Below are 17,619 nucleotides of genomic sequence, written 5' to 3' on the forward strand. Positions count from 1 at the left end.
TGGGAATCAGAGGGTCGTGGGTTCTAGTTTCGGCTCCGCCTTTGTCTGCTGTGCGAACTTGGGCAAATCACTTCACTTCTCTGGGCCTCAGTTGCCTCATCTGGAAAATGGGGATCGATATTGGGAGCTCCATCTGGGACAGGGACCGTGTCCATGCCGATTCGCTTGTATCCAACCCCAGCGCTTAGCAGTAAGCGCCAGGAGCGCCTTTTAGACTGTGAGCCCACTGTTGTGTAGGGACTGTCTCTATATGTTGCCAACTTGTACTTCCCAAGCACTTAGTACAGTGCTCTGCACACAGTAAGCGCTCAATAAATACGATTGATTGATTGATTGATTGATTAATGAATTAATGACTGACAGCCCTCTCCCAGCTGACAGGGACACCCCGTTCCTCCCACCATAACAGCAAAACCATGCTCAGAGCAGAACTGCCGTTTGGGGCTTTTTCTCTTAAAGGTTTCAGCCCATTCTGAATTACTTTCAGCACCGACTGTGGTCTCGTTCTTCCTAACATTTTAAGGTGTTTTTGTGTTTTAAACCCAATGTTTGTGTGGCATTTTAAGTCCTGGAGCAAAGAACCCAGATCCCCAAAAGGTTGAAGCGCGCAGCTCGGCACGTTTGTAAACTGAAGGAATGTGGGCACATCTTGATCTTTGTTTAATTTACAGCTTGCCCGTGAGTCCAATATGAAGTGATTAATTGGTATGTTCATTTCACATTTCCTGTCTCTACAGACGGCTTTCCTGGGACAGCGTGGCTTGATTGAGAATGATTTCCTGACCAAAGTTCTCAATGGAATGGCATTTGCTGGCTTTGTGTCAGAGAGAGGGCCTCCCTACAGGTCTTGTGATCTCTTCGATGAGGTATGGATGGACTGCCGTGTAAAATTTTTGTCTAAACTGCGGCCAAAAAGGAGAGGATTTCCTTTAAAGCATCATGAATTATTCTATCGTCTTCCCGTAAACATTTGTTATGAGTTATCTAAGATAGAATGGCATTTCACTTCATCTGCTATATCGTATTCTCGCGAGCGCTTTGAACAGTGCTTTGCGCACAGTAAACGCTCAAGAAATGCTATTGATTGATTCAGTAAGGACTGTATCAGCATATTTTATTTTTTGGCACTTATGTAAAGATTAGAAACTCTTTAATTCCCAGGTATTGACACATTTCCAGTACTGGAGAAGCTCAATGTTTAAATGCTTGAGCTAATTATACTGTCAGATTCATTCATTCAGTCAATCGTATTTATTGAGCGCTTACTGTGTGCAGAGCACTGTACTAAGTGCTTGGGAAGTACAGGTTGGCAACATATAGAGATGGTCCCTACCCAACAGCGGGCCTACAGTCTAGAAGTCAGATGAATAGCAGACTTACTTTTTTAAATTAACCTCAAGTGCTGCCTGATATTTAATATTTGAGATATTGGGTTGCATGAGTGGTGCTATTTTTAAATGGTTTCAAAGTGCACTTTTAATCAATTAATCTGTGATAATTATTTTATAGTTATTGTATGCAGAACACTGTACTAGAGAAGCAGTGTGGCTCAATGGAAAGAGGACGGGCTTGGGAGTCAGAGGTCATGGGTTCAAATCCCGGCTCCGCCACGTCTTCTGTGTGACCTTGGGCAAGTCACTTCACTTCTCTGAGCCTCAGTTCCCTCATCTATAAAATGGGGATTAAGACTGTGAGCCCTACGTGGGACAACCTGATCGCCTTGTATCCCCCCAGTGCTTAGAACAATGCTTTGCACATAGTAAGCGCTTAACAAATGCCATCATTGTTGTTACTATTACTAAACACTCAGGAAAGTGTAATGGTATTGGGAGATAGAATCCTTGCCCTCAAGGAGTCAGAAGGACCTGGGTTCTAATTCTGCCTCTGCCACTTGTCTATTGTGTGACCTTGGGCATGTCACTTCACTTCTCTGTGCCTGGTGTGTAAAATGAGGATTAAGTCTTTGAGTCCTGTGGGGGACATGGACTAAGTCCAACCTGATTAGCCCATATCTACCCCAGAGCTCAGTACAGTGCCTGGCACATCGTAAACACTTAACAAATACCACAAAATCCCTCCTTGAGCCCCATCCAACCCCAGGGATTTCCCTTGACCATTTCCAAGATGTAGCTATTGGAGTTTTCTGGGGAGAAAGGTGATTTTCCTACCCTCGCCCTCGCATGTGCCAACAGTTTATAATAATAATAATAATAATAATAATGGTATTTGTTAAGCACTTACTATGTGCCAAGCACTATTCTAAGCAGATACAAGGCAATTGGTTGGTCACCTCTCTATTCATTCTAGGCCCTGCGTGGTATCTTGCTATGAAACAATCCCTCTAGACTGTAAACCCACTGTGGGCAGGGAGCATGTCTACTAACTCTTTTAAATTATACTCTCCCAAGAGCTTAATAGAGAAGCAGCGTGGCTCAGTGGAAAGAGCCCGGACTTTGGAGTCAGAGATCATGGGTTCAAATCCAGGCTCCGCCACTTGCCAGCTTTGTGACTTTGGGCAAGTCATTTCACTTCTCTGGGCCTCAGTTACCTCATCTGTAAAATGGGGATGAAGACTGTGAGCCCTCTGTGGGACGACCTGATCACCTTGTAACCTCCCCAGTGCTTAGAACAGTGCTTTGCACATAGTAAGCGCTTAATAAATGCCATCGTCATTATTATTATTATATAGTGCCCTGCATACAATAAGCACTCAATAAGTACCATTGATTGATTGATATATTTATATATGACACAGCTCCTCTTGAAGAATAAGGAGCCTGCAGGCTGCCTTATTAGGATGTCCCTTTTAATAGTAGAGATTTCTGTGGTTCATAGTTCCAGTTTATGATATGAGATGGAAAATCAAGGACTTAGCCTTGATTCCGTGTTAAAAGTAGAATTCTGTGTTAAAGTAGATTAACAGTTTTCCGTGTTGAGTGGAATTTACCTTTTTAGTAAAAGTAGAACTTTCCTGATTTGAATGAATATCACTTCAGGAATGACTTTCTGTTGGCTGAAATCCATGCCTATAATATCCATGCCTACAATTTAAATCAATCAATCAATCAATCGTATTTATTGAGCGCTTACTGTGTGCAGAGCACTGTACTAAGCACTTGGGAAGTACAAGTTGGCAACTCAAGCATTCAGTGGCTATAATGACAAAAGAGCAGGTTGTTACAGTTCTGTCCTAAGTGGCTCTCCATTCCTATCATCAAGTGCTTAGAAGAGTGATTGGCGCATGGTGAGCGCTCAATAAATAAAGTGGTTGAAGTAAATCTTTAACTCCCTCACAGGTATATGAAGACAGTTGATCACATCTAAAGCTACCCATCTTTAGCTACATATCACCATTCCAATTGTTAAGCCCATGACACTGTAGTGTGAAAAGCCTTAAAGAAGATAATGGGTGATTTCTCCTTAATGCCTCCATATTTGGAGGGTCCTCACAGAAGTGTGTATTTGGGGAAAACTCAAACAGGGACATTTAACCCATTCATGTGAGAGTGGAGGCAACATTGGGGTCATAGCAGTGACTCGTAGGATAAACATTAAGGTGGTGGGAGGAAGGGGGAAAGCCGCTTACAGCCCTTTCCCCTGGAATTTTGCCTCCCCAGGAGGAAAGGCTGTGAAGAGGGTCAGGAAGGGGCCCTTCCCTTAATCCACTGAGTTGGTCTGCTCACCCGGGACTCTCCTTGATCAGATTATTTGGAGAGAGTCACCTGGGTAATGACACTTTCGATATGATCGAGAGAAACAAAAATCTCAGTGAACTGAAATGGGTTTCATCCCGGTCGCCGAGCCATCGGGAAACATAGATGTTCAGATGTTTCCGATTTTTCCATTCCCGCTTTCGTTAGCCAGTCGAATGTGCAAATGATAGGGAATTTTGAGCGCAGCCGAGGATCGGTTTGGGATTGATGTTTTGTCGTTTGGTTCTTTTTCCCAAGCTGGTAGCCTTTGAAGTGGAGCGAATTAAAGTGGACGACAGTAATCCCCTGAAAATGATAAAGCACATCAGAGAACTTGCAGAGCAGCTGTTCAGAAATGTGAGTATGTTCATTTATGTCTAGTCCATTAGGCATTTCAGTAATATTAAACAAGTGATTTACTGTCTGTAAAGCTGAAAAGCAGTCTTCTGGTGGTAATCTTTACAAGGCCTGTTGAAGTATCCCACGTTCTTTGAAACGCATTTTCCCATCAATCATTCATTATGAAAACTTCACTCAAAATGATACAGCTGGCACTATTCTGTTACTTCTTCTCCACCTACAGGGCTTGGAACTCCTCCTCTTCTGTAATCCTCATTCTCCCAGACTGTTGACACTCTCTCCAGCACCCAGTATGGCCAGACTAAGGAGAGTCATAGGGTACTGGTTCCACAGAAGTACCAGTAAAACTGTGGAGGGCTGGGGTCTGTCAGATTTGAGGATGGAAAGGTGTTTGGGAGCACTGGGGAAATTGGTTTGGGAGGAATGAAGAGAGCAAGGTGTGGAGTTTTAGGTGAAGAGAGCGGGTATTTTGGATCCAGTGATTTGGTGAAGAGCCTCAAAGCCAATTGTGTTGAGTTTTTACTTGATGCGGAGGGGTACGGGGAGCCAGTGAAGGTTTTCAAGGAGTGTATTCTTCAGGATGACGATTCATGCAGCAATGCATAGTGTAGACTGGAGGGGAAAGAGGCTGGAGGCAGGGAGACCAGCAAGGAGACTTTTAGAGTCATCATGATATGACAGAGCTTGCACCACGGCTCAGAGAAGGGGACAGATCCAGGAAATGGGTGGGAAGAACCAGCAGGATTTGGCAGTAGATTAAGAGTGAGAGTTGAAGGTCAGGGAGTAGTTGAGGATGACATCGAGGTTGTGGGCGTCTGGGACAGGGACGGGGGTGGTATCAGCTGAGATGTAAAAGGAGGAGTGTGGATTTAAGGGGAAAGATAAGTAATTCTGTTTTAGATATAAAAGTTGGGAGGAATGTGGCTTTAGGGGGAAAGAGGAGTAGTTCTGTTATAGATGTGAAAATTGGGAGGAATGTGGATTTAAGGGAAAAGTTGAGTAGTTCTGTTTTAGTTGTAAATGTTAGGAGGAGTGTGGATTTAAGGGGAAAGGTGAGTAGTTCTGTTTTTGATATACTGAATGTGAACTGCCGGCAGGACCTCCAAGCGCGGATACCTTTGAGGCAAGAGGACATGTGGAATTATAGTTTAGAGGAGAGGTCAAGACTAGCAAGGTAGATTTGGGAATCATCTGCCTAGAGGTGATAATTGAATCTATCAGTGGTACTTATTGAGCGTTAACTGTGTGCAGAGTACTATACTAAGTACTTGGGAGAATACAGCGCAATTGAGTTGGTAGAGTTGGAAGCCAAGTGGGCAAATGAGCTACCCAATAGTGTTGGTATACAACAAGAGGATTTTGGGACCCAGGACAGAGCCTTGTGAGACACCCACAGTTAAGGGAGGGAGAAGCAGCGTGGCTCAGTGGAAAGAGCCCGGGCTTTGGAGTCAGAGGTCATGGGTTCAAATCCCGGCTCCACCACGTGCCAGCTGTGTGACTTTGGGCAAGTCACTTAACTTCTCTGTGCCTCAGTTCCCTCATCTGTAAAATGGGGATGAAGACTGTGAGCCCCCCGTGGGACAACCTGATCACCTTGTAACCTCCCCAGCGCTTAGAACAGTGCTTTGCACATAGTAAGCACTTAATAAGTGCTATCATTATTATTATTAAGACAAGCCAGTGAATGAATCAGAGGAAGAGCAGTAAGAGAAGTAGGAGGAGGAGCAGATCAGAATTATGGCAGCAAAACTGAGATCTGGAAGTGTTTCAGGGAGGAGGGAGTGGTCTCCAGGATCAGAGGAAGCATTGTAGCCCTTTGGATTTGCCTCCATGAATACAACAAGAGCTATTCTTTAATGCAGGGTGCTTCAAGAACATAAACCCCATAATATCGGAGAACCACTGTATGCTTTCTCTCTCTCTCTCTCTCTCTCTCTCTCTCTCTCTCTCTCTCTCTCTCTCTCTCTCTTTCTCTTGAAAGAGAAAACTGATATCAGAAGCTTATGCATAAACAGTTAATCTTGGCATTCCAATGCTATGGAGGAGATGAATTTCATTTATATTTTAAATTACATCGGAAATACTTGGCTCAAGGGAACCATTAGTTGCCTATCTGAACATTAGTTCTTTCTCTGAGAAGCAATATTTTCGTGTCCCTGAAGATTTAATGCATGGAAAAGTGGAAATTATACTGGTCAAGTAATCTGTTAAATATATACTTGTCAGTAAGTTATGTACCTCTTATTTTGGGGTATAGAGTTTTCTCTTTTATCAACCACGGTGTAGGCTCTTCTTTCTGTTTTTCTTTTGGCCAAACAGCCCCAGTTCTAAAAGTAATAGAGACCAGATAAATAAACATCACTGTCATTTTTCTGTTATTTCATGCTGAAAATCAAGCAGGCTCAGTTCTTGTAAATGCCACTTAAGTCAGATGAGGCAATTTAATGTTCTTTGTGCCACACTGGCAGTTTAAATTTGAGTACCTGGCATGGATCTTAGTCTCTCTTTTTTTTTCACTTGAGGAATTTGTTTAGGATTTATTATGTGCCAGGCACTGTACTAAGCTCAGAGGTAGATACAAGTTGATCAAGTTGGACGCAGTCCCTGTCCCACCTAGGGCTAACAGTCTTAATCCCCATTTTACAATTAACTTGAGGAATTTGTTTAGGATTTATTATGTGCCAGGCACTGTACTAAGCGCAGAGGTAGATACAAGTTGATCAAGTTGGACGCAGTCCCTGTCCCACGTAGGGCTAACAGTCTTAATCCCCATTTTACAATTAACTTGAGGAATTTGTTTAGGATTTATTATGTGCCAGGCACTGTACTAAGCGCAGAGGTAGATACAAGTTGATCAGGTTGGACGCAGTCCCTGTCCCACATCGGGCTAACAGTCTTTATCCCCATTTTACAATTGAGTTAACTGAGGCACAGAGGAGTTAAGTCAATCATCAATCAATCATATTTATTGAGCGCTTACTGTGTGCAGAGCAGAAGTCCAAGTTGGCAACATATAGAGACAGTCCCTACCCAACAGTGGGCTCACAGTCTAAAAGGGGGAGACAGAGAACAAAACCAAACATACTAACAAAATGAAATAGAATAGATATGTACAAGTAAAATAAATAGAGTAATAAATATGTACAAACATATATTCATATATACAGGTGCTGTGGGGAAGGGAAGGAGGTAAGATGGGGGGATGGAGGGGGGAGAGGAAGGAAGGGGCTCAGTCTGGGAAGGCCTCCTGGAGGAGGTGAGCTCTCAGTAGGGACTTAAGTGACTTGCCCAAGGTCACACAGCAGAAAAGTAGCAAAGCTGGAATTAGAGCTCAGGTCCTTTAGACTCTCAGGCCTATGTTCTATCCACTAGGCCACACTTCTCCTCATTGCTGATTGCAAAGGTTGCTTCCAATTCCATCAGAGGGGAAGGGCAATCCTCATGTCACTCCAGGACAAATTTTTCATAGACTGGGAAAAAAAGGGTCCTCTGGTATCAAGAGAAAGGAATTGAACTGAGGAATGAAATAGGTCTTCTCCGACTTCAGTAAGCACAGAAAACGTCTCTCAATCTTCAGGAAGCACATTAAAGTTCCGCTCTGCAAAGGCCGCATTTTATCAGTTGGGGCCAGCTTGCTTCTAAGCATTATCAACATCATCATCATCAATCGTATTTATTGAGCGCTTACTGTGTGCAGAGCATTGTGCTAAGCACTTGGGAAGTACAAATTGGCAACATATGGGCTCACAGTCTCAAAGGGGGCTTGGCTCAGTGGAAAGAGCACAGGCTTTGGAGTCAGCGGTCATGGGTTCAAATCCCGGCTCCACCAACTGTCAGCTGTGTGACTTTGGGCAAGTCACTTCACTTCTCTGTGCCTCAGTTACCTCATCTGTGAAATGGGGATTGACTGTGAGCCCCCTGTGGGACAACCTGATCACCTTGTATCCCCCCAGCTCTTAGAACGGTGTTTTGCACATAGTAAGTGCTTAATAAATGCCGTCATTATTATTATTATTATTATTCTGAGTCCCGAGGACTGCTGCTGTTCAGGCAGGTAAGGAAGGCCCACCACATCGAGAGGTGTCCTCTCTAGTTCCGGAAGACCCCAGTTGCTAAGACCTCCCCAAGTCTAAAACGAAGTCCGGGCTGGGAACAGAGGCTATGGAGCAAGCCCTGAGAACCTTATAAACAAAACTGCCTGGGGATGGAAATGGGAGAGCTGAATCCAGTCAGGTTCATTCAGTGATGATCATCGTACTCCTGATGGATGTATACGTATGTGCTGTGGGGCTGCCTGCAGAGATCTTGCAGTCCAGTGGGAGAAATCAAGAGGACGCAAAATGACCAACTCTACAGCAGATCAAAGAGCCAGCAGTACCAATACCCATGATTTTGCAGTCCAGGCAGTTTTGGTGGGTCTGGGACTTCATCATCATCATCATCAATCGTATTTATTGAGCGCTTACTGTGTGCAGAGCACTGTACTAAGCGCTTGGGAAGTACAAGTTGGCAACATATAGAGACAGTCCCTACCCAACAGTGGGCTCACAGTCTAAAAGGGGGAGACAGAGAACAAAGCCAAACATACTAACAAAATAAAATAAGTAGAATAGATATGTACAAGTAAAATAGAGTAACACATATGTACAAACATATATACATATATACAGGTGCTGTGGGGAAGGGAAGGAGGTAAGATGGGGGGGATGGAGAGGGGGACGAGGGGGAGAGGAAGGAAGGGGCTCAGTCTGGGAAGGCCTCCTGGAGTAGGCGAGCTCTCAGTAGGGCCTTGAAGGGAGGAAGAGAGCTAGCTTGGCAGATGGGCAGAGGGAGGGCATTCCAAGCCCGGGGGATGACATGGGCCGGGGGTCGATGGCGGGACAGGCGAGAACGTGGTACGGTGAGGAGATTAGCGGCAGAGGAGCGGAGGGTGCGGGCTGGGCTGGAGAAGGACAGAAGGGAGGTGAGGTAGGAGGGGACTTGTGAGAAGCAGCGTGGCTTAGTGGAAATAGCACGGGATTGGGAGTCAGAGGTCGTGGGTTCTAAGCCCGGCTCTGCCACTTGTCAGCTGTGGGACTTTGGGCAAGTCACTTAACTTCTCTGTGCCTCAGTTACCTCATCTGTAAAATGGGGGTGAAGACTGTGAGCCCCACCTGGGACAACCTGATAAACTTGTCTCTCCCCCAGCGCTTAGAACAGTGCTTGACACATAGTAAGCACTTAATAAATGCCATCATTATTATTATTATTAAAGTACTATCATTATCATTATTATTATTATTATTATTATTAAAACCATATAGGACAGAGGGCAGCACTCGAGCCCTTTAGACCTACTCTTTGCCATATTCTCCCATGCTTCTGCCTGCCTCTCAGTTTCTTTCTGGGCTCCATGGAGTCCTTTCCTCCTAAGGAAATCCAGAAAGAAGCAAAAACCCCTGATATTATTGTGGCTATAATCACTGTCAATAAATCAGTGGTATTTATTGAGCCCTTACTGGGTAGAGCACTGAACTAAGCGTCTGGGAGAGTTTAAGACAGTAGAAGAGCCCAGTCCACAAGGAGCCCGTTCCAAGTCTGTGCACGTCTCTAGCCTGCCCAGGTTACGGAAGGAATGTGAGGGTGAGGGTGAAAATATGTGTTTGAGTCACCTGCCCAGACAGAGGGGACTGCAGGAGGGAACAGGACTGAAAGAAAAGTGCCGGAGAGCTCAGACGAGAAAGAGGGGAAACAGGAGAAGTGTGGAGGGAGAAAGAGAGAAACTCAACAGAATCTAAGATTGGGAATCAAAAAGGAGAAACACAAAGGGGAAGCGTGAGCAAGAACATAAAAGAGGAGCTCTCCTTCCCTCCACCGCCCCCCTCAAAAAAGGGTTTTTTTCCCCAATTGATATAAAATTAGCCCCTAATTGGTTTTTTTCCAGACAGTTGGGAATCGTGGCATTAAGACAGGGAGCGAGCAGCACACATCAGGAAGGGAGAGTTGCGGGCTTGCTTGTGCCCAGACAATCAGAGAAGCAGTTGACACAGTGGTAAATAGCCTGCAGTCATACGCTCTGGGCCGGGGGCCAGCAAAAACTAGTATAGGTGGAATAGGCAATTGGAAGTCCCCGCCTCAAGAGCCCTGCCCTCTTAAAATGTCCAATTTCATTTTTAAATGATGCGGTGAGCTTAGTCAGAGCACCTCATCCTCTGTGTTGAGAAGTGTTGTTCGAATGTCATGGAAGTGTTGCCGCTTCTGGAGGATTCCCTCCTCAATTCTGACGAGGATCGAGCCACCCAAACCCGTCGGTGATTCATTTGTTCAATTCAATCGTATTTATTGGGCGCTTACTGTGTGCAGAGCACTGTACTATGCGCTTGTACTTACAAGTTGGCAACGTATAGAGACGGTCCCTACCCAACAGTGGGCTCACAGTCTCTAGGATAGGGTCTGGGTAGTTCTCCAGGGAGCAGAGAAGTCCTGGGTTTGGTGGCAGTCTGCATGTGTCACACCACCTGTCACACATGTTCATAGCATGATCCCCTGTCTTGATGCTAGCAACTATAATTCAGTAATCCCTTCCCCCCAGAAGGAGGCTTGACATTTATTGTTTGCTCTGTGACAACTAACCTTCTTGATGGTTGCTTGGCAGATCATCATCATCATCATCATCAATCGTATTTATTGAGCGCTTACTATGTGCAGAGCACTGTACTAAGCGCTTGGGAAGTACAAATTGGCAACGTACAGAGACAGTCCCTACCCAACAGTGGGCTCACAGTCTAAAAGGGGGAGACAGAGAACAAAACCAAACATACTAACAAAATAAAATAAATAGAATAGATATGTACAAATAAAATAAATAAATAAATAGAGTAAAAAATATGTACAAACATATATACATATATACAGGTGCTGTGGGGAAGGGAAGATATGACAAGATCTCCTTTTGCCATGCACAGAAGCAGTGTGAGCTTAGTGGATCAAGTGCTTAGTACAGTGCTACGCACACAGTAAGCGCTCAATAAATATGATTGAATGAATGAATGACTAGCACACGGGCCTGGGAATCAGAGGGACCTGGGTTTTAATCCCGGCTCCGCCACGCGTCTGCTGCTGTGTGACCTTGGGCAAGGCGCTTCACTTCTCTGGGCCTCAGTTACCTCATCTGTAAAATGAGGATTATTACTGTGTGCCACATTCATGGACTATGTCCAACACGAACACCTCGTATTTACCCCACCTCTTAGCACACAGACACACTTAACAAATGCCATAAAATAAGGTAGATGCAAATGGAGTTTCTGGGTTAGCAACTGTGAGTTTCTGCAAAATTGTCATAAGGCTCTTTGCAGATGTTTTCTGTTTCTATTGTTAATTAAGCCCCTGCCACTCTCCCTCTTCCCTTTCACTTTCAAGTATCTCAAAAGGATCTCTTATTGAGGAACTCTATTCTGAGAGCTCCTGGCAGTACTAATATATTTCTAGGATTTTGTAGGGATTTAGAAGGGTGAACAGTGAGTGGATTGGTAGCTGACGTTCCCTTAGTTCAGTGAGAAGGTGAGGAAGGGCAGGTGGAGATTTTTGCAAGTGTGAGGGGTTTTCTTAATTACGTTTCCCAATTCCTCAGTTCTAGGATTAACACCATTAATCTATCAGGTCTGACTTAACGTATCAATTTGTTCATCCGATATCATGATTTTATATGCAACAGTTCTGTTTCGTGATCATTAATCTGCTGGTTAAAATAGGAAGTCTGTTCTGCTCCAAACAAAGCATCGGGTTGTGCCATTGAGTTTAAATGCAGGTCTTCCTAATTTAAATTGGAAACATCATCATCATCATCATCAATCGTATTTATTGAGCGCTTACTATGTGCAGAGCACTGTACTAAGCGCTTGGGAAGTACAAATTGGCAACATATAGAGACAGTCCCTACCCAACAGTGGGCTCACAGTCTAAAAGGGGGAGACAGAGAACAAAACCAAACATACTAACAAAATAAAATAAATAGAATAGATATGTACAAATAAAATAAATAAATAAATAGAGTAAAAATATGTACAAACATATATGCATATATACAGGTGCTGTGGGGAAGGGAAGATATGACAAGATCTCCTTTTGCCATGCACAGAAGCAGTGTGAGCTTAGTGGATCAAGTGCTTAGTACAGTGCTACACACACAGTAAGCGCTCAATAAATATGATTGAATGAATGAATGACTAGCACACGGGCCTGGGAATCAGAGGGACCTGGGTTTTAATCCCGGCTCCGCCACGCGTCTGCTGCTGTGTGACCTTGGGCAAGTCGCTTCACTTCTCTGGGCCTCAGTTACCTCGTCTGTAAAATGAGGATTATTACTGTGTGCCACATTCATGGACTATGTCCAACACTATCACCTTGTATTTACCCCACCTCTTAGCACACAGACACACTTAACAAATGCCATAAAATAAGGTAGATGCAAATGGGGTTTCTGGGTTAGCAACTCTGAGTTTCTGCAAAATTGTCATAAGGCTCTTTGCAGATGTTTTCTGTTTCTATTGTTAATTAAGCCCCTGCCACTCTCCCTCTTCCCTTTCACTTTCAAGTATCTCAAAAGGATCTCTTATTGAGGAACTCTATTCTGAGAGCTCCTGGCAGTACTAATATATTTCTAGGATTTTGTAGGGATTTAGAAGGGTGAACAGTGAGTGGATTGGTAGCTGACGTTCCCTTAGTTCAGTGAGAAGAAGAGGAATTGGCAGGTGAGGGAGGGCAGGTGGAGATTTTCATGTGTGAGGGGTTTTTTTCAGGTTTTCTTAATTACATTTCCCAATTCCTCAGTGCTAGTATTAACACCATTAATCTATCAGGTCTGACTTTACGTATCAATTTGTTCATCCGATATCATGATTTTATATGCAACAGTTCTGTTTCGTGATCATTAATCTGCTGGTTAAAATAGGAAGTCTGTTCTGCTCCAAACAAAGCATCGGGTTGTGCCATTGAGTTTAAATACAGGTCTTCCTAATTTAAATTGGAATCCAAGGTATGAAAAGATTAAATTGACATCCATTTTACATGATAAAGTTCATCACATTAAAAATTTATTTGAATTCATTTTACATTCATTCATTCATTCAATCGTATTTATTGAGCGCTTACTGTGTGCAGAGCACTATACTAAGCGCTTGGGAAGTACAAGTTGGCAGCATATAGAGACGGTCCCTACCCAACAGCGGGCTCCCATCCCAACTATGACTGTTTTCCCACAAGTTAAAGGGGTAAATGGCTAATTGAATGACTTTTTTTTTGTAAATAATGAGATTTCTAGCCTTATTTCAAAGGCTCTTTATGATGAAAAAAAAATTAAATTGAGGTTAGGATTCCAGAGAGACTGCAGAGTTTCATTAAGGGAAGACGAAAGTTCATTAAATTACTGTTGTTGACGTGGACATTTTTAAAGTCCTAGTTTACATGGGGGAAAAGACCGTTTTCCCTAGATAAACTTTTTGGTTACTGAGATGAACTTGAATATTCTGACCTGTCTAATACCGTCAACTGACTGCAGGGAAAAGTATTTGTAAAGTAGGTTTCCAGTGACTACACATCTCGAGTATCAATTTCTAAATTACCCTTTGGGTGTGACTGGAGCCCATTTATATCCACCCTGTCCACCTACTGCAGTGATGTCTATGGATAAAAGTGCCCAAGGTGCCTGTTGTTTGTAACGAGGAGGGGGTAGTTTGAAATTGGAGACACTAGTTTCGATTTGTAATTGTTTCTCAGTTTTTCGCCTCACGTGGTTTCTTTTGACTCACTGGCAGATTCGCATTCGGCCTAACCAAAAATCCATTTGTACCTATCCCTAAGGGAAAATACTTATCTCGATGGTGAGCCCCAAGTGAGACAGGGACTCTGTCCAACCCTGTTAGCTTGTATCTACACCAGTACTTAGTACAGTGTTTGGCACATAGTAACCGCTTAACAAATACCTTGTACCTTTCACCTCAGCTGTTCCCCAGTGAAAGTCTGTGACCTACTGAACCCACCAGAAAAAGTGAAAAACTCCTGAAATATTCCCTTGGTTCAGCCCCTTGCCAGAAAACCTGAGGGCACCAAGTCTCGCTTTTAGCCGTGGCAGAAGTGAAAACTTGGGGAAGTCCAGGGCAAAATGAAAGAACAGTAGAAGGGAAAAGGACATCATCATCATCATCATCAATCGTATTTATTGAGCGCTTACTATGTGCAGAGCACTGTACTAAGCGCTTGGGAAGTACAAAATGGCAACATATAGAGACAGTCCCTCCCCAACAGTGGGCTCACAGTCTAAAACGGGGAGACAGAGAACAAAACCAAACATACTAACAAAATAAAATAAATAGACATCTTTTCAGTGAGCAGCCAAGTACAAGGTGCTACTCCCTGCAGTTCTTACCACTGTCAGCTCCAGGAATGGGATACCAATGGCCTTCACGCCAGGGGAAATTCAGGAAACTTCATTCTGCTGCTATTTACCGGTTCCAACTGCTGCCACTTGTCTAAATCCAATGTCGTTAGAATTTGCTCCAATTCCCGACAAGAGAAAATGTAACTTCCTTCTTGTCTTTGAGTAGATCAATCAGTCATTGGTATTTATTAAGCTCTTTCTGTGTTGAGAACACTGTATTAAGCGCTGGGGGAGTACAGTACAGTAGAGTTGGTAAACATCCATGCCCTCAAGAAGGTTACTTAACAGTTTAGGAGCTTACAGTCGAGAGGAGCTCACAGTTTAGGAGCTTACAGTCATTCATTCAGTCGTATTTATTGAGCGCTTACTGTGTGCAGAGCACTGTACTAAGCGCTTGGGAAGTATAAGTTGGCAACGTATAGAGACGGTCCCTACCCAACAGTGGGCTCACAGTCTAGAAGGGACTAGACTACAGTCAAGAGGAGCTTACAGTTTATTTCATTCATTCATTCAGTCATATTTATTGAGTGCTTACTGTGTGCAGAGCAGTGTACTAAGCGCTTGGGAAGTACAAGTTGGCAACGTATAGAGACGGTCCCTACCCAACAGTGGGCTCACAGTCTAGAAGGGACTAGACCACAGTCGAGAGGAGCTTACAGTTTATTTCATTCATTCATTCAACCGTATTTATTGAGCGCTTACTGTGTGCAGAGCACTGTACTAAGCGCTTGGGAAGTACAAGTTGGCAACAAATAGAGACGGTCCCTACCCAACAGTGGGCTCACAGGCTAGAAGGGACTACAGTCGAGAGGAGCTTACGGTTTAGAGGATTGCCTGGGAATTAGGCTGGACATGCAAGTTTAATTTGGAAGCTTCGTTTAAAAATGTGTTAGTTAAAATGCCCGGCACTTTGAGCTCCAACAGCACTCATCCAGAGTTAAGTCTACCGGGAAAATAAGTTTTCTTCGGGGTCTTCAGGGGTTGTTCTATTTGGACTGAAAAGCAAATATCTATTTATCTATTTATTACTCTATTTTATTTGTACATATTTATTCTATTTATTTTATTTTGTTAATATGTTTTGTTTTGTTCTGTGTCTCCCCCTTCTAGACTGTGAGCCCACTGTTGGGTAGGGACCGTCTCTATGTGTTGCCAACTTGTACTTCGCAAGCGCTTAATACAGTGCTCTGCACACAGGAAGCACTCAATAAATACGACTGAATGAATGAATGAATGAGTGAATGAATGAATGAATGAATGAATGAATGAATGAATGAATGGGACTCTAAAGGCACATTTCCATTTTGTCCATTAGAGGGCAGCAGTGGCTAAACATCCTTAAGGCATCTTGGTGCTGCAGGTGGCATAATAATAATAATAATTAATAATTAATAATAATAATAATAATAATAATAATGGCATTTATTAAGCACTTGCTTTGTGCAAAGCACTATTCCAAGTGCCGGGGAGGTTACAAGGTGAAGGGGATCAGATCTTCTTCTCACTGAACCAAGGGAACGCCAGCCACCAATCCCCTCACTGTTCACCCTTCTAAATCCCCACAAAATCCTAGAAATATATTAGTACTGCCAGGAGCTCTCAGAAGAGAGTTCCTCAATAAGAGATCCTTTTGAGATACTTGAAAGTGAAAGGGAAGAGGGAGAGTGGCAGCCACGGGGGGCTCACAGTCTTAATCCCCATCTTACAGATGAGGCCCAGAGAAGTGAAGTGGCTTGCCCCAAGTCACACAGCTGACAACTGGCGGAGCCGGGATTTGAACCCATGACCTCGGACTCCAAAGCCCGGGCTCTCTCCACGGAGCCACGCTGCTTCTCTGTCCATAGATTGCCCTTTTAATTAGGTAGTAATCTACAAACTCTCCCATTCAGCCTGAAGTTCGAACAAGAAATCTCATCGTAGCACTATTAAAAACTGTTCTGCATCCAGGTTGCACTCAGTTGCCACATTTTGCTCATGAATTCTGCATATTTAGAAATATCTGCAGTTTTAACCACTAGATCAAAGTGACCTTTCATTCATTCATTGGTTTTTATTGAGCGCTTACTGTGTGCAGAGCGCTTGGGAGAGTACAATGCAACAATCAGCAGGCTCATATCCTGCCTCACATCCTGATCCTCTGCCGGATGATCCTGAAATTTCAAAGACCGACCCACCACCCACTTGAGGATTTTGGAGCTGCAGTGATATCCTGAAATGCCTAAAAATGTAGAAAATAGTCCGTTCATAGGCCTGCACATGTCAGGAAATAAGATTGGACGGCTACCCAATCAGCCGCCACTAAGCCCAATGGCTTAGTGGAAAGAGCCTAGGATTGGGAGTCAGAGGTCATGGGTTCGAATCCTGAGCCCTGCCACTTGTCAGCTGTGTAACTTGGGGCAAGTCACTTCACTTCTCTGTGCCTCAGTTACCTCGTCTGTAAAATGGGGACTAAGACTGTGAGCCCACGTGGGACAACCTGATTACCTTGTATCTACCCCAGCCCTTAGAACAGGGCTTGGCACATAGTAAGCGCTTAACAAATACCATTATTATCAGTGCTTAGAACAGGGCTTGGCACATAGTAAGCGCTTAACAAATACCATTATTATCAGCGCTTAGAACAGTGCTTTGCACATAGTAAGCGCTTAACAAATACCATCATTTTTATTTATTTTACCCAGGGAGGTCTGTGGTTGCAGCGACAGACATCTCAGCCCTGATTCATTCAGTCGTATTTATTGAGTGCTTATTGTGGGCAGAGCACTGTACTAAGCGCTTGATGTAGGGCGGGGACTAGAAATGCAGAGGGGGGAGGCTCTGACTGCCTGAGCCACAGACCCAACACACCGAGACTTGTCCAAGGTCACTCAGCAGCTGCCCACTTGTCTGTTGTGTGACCTCGGGCAAGTCAGGTCACTTCTCTGAATCTCCATTACCTCATCTAGAAAATAATAATAATAATAATAATAAGGATGGCATTTGTTAAGCGCTTACTATGTGCAAAGCACTGTTCTAAGCGCTGGGATTGAGACTGTATATATGTATATATGTTTGTACATATTTGTTACTCTATTTTACTTGTACATATCTATTCTATTTTATTTTGTTAGTATGTTTGGTTTTGTTCTCTGTCTCCCCCTTTTAGACTGT

The 17,619-nt window shown here is 43.7% G+C and overlaps 1 protein-coding gene across 4 annotated transcripts in view; it reads left to right on the forward strand.

Annotated features, from left to right (window-relative positions):
• Positions 1-17,619, forward strand: part of SBF2 (SET binding factor 2) — a 586,574-nt gene that overhangs the window by 393,097 nt on the left and 175,858 nt on the right. For all 4 annotated transcript variants that reach the window (XM_038765198.1, XM_038765199.1, XM_038765200.1 and 1 more), the window contains exons 12-13: positions 738-866; positions 3,951-4,049. In XM_038765198.1, coding sequence (XP_038621126.1) covers positions 738-866; positions 3,951-4,049 — 228 coding nt within the window. The remainder of the gene's footprint in view (positions 1-737; positions 867-3,950; positions 4,050-17,619) is intronic.

This window comes from Tachyglossus aculeatus, chromosome 22, assembly GCF_015852505.1.
Source record: "Tachyglossus aculeatus isolate mTacAcu1 chromosome 22, mTacAcu1.pri, whole genome shotgun sequence".
Taxonomy (NCBI): domain Eukaryota; kingdom Metazoa; phylum Chordata; class Mammalia; order Monotremata; family Tachyglossidae; genus Tachyglossus; species Tachyglossus aculeatus.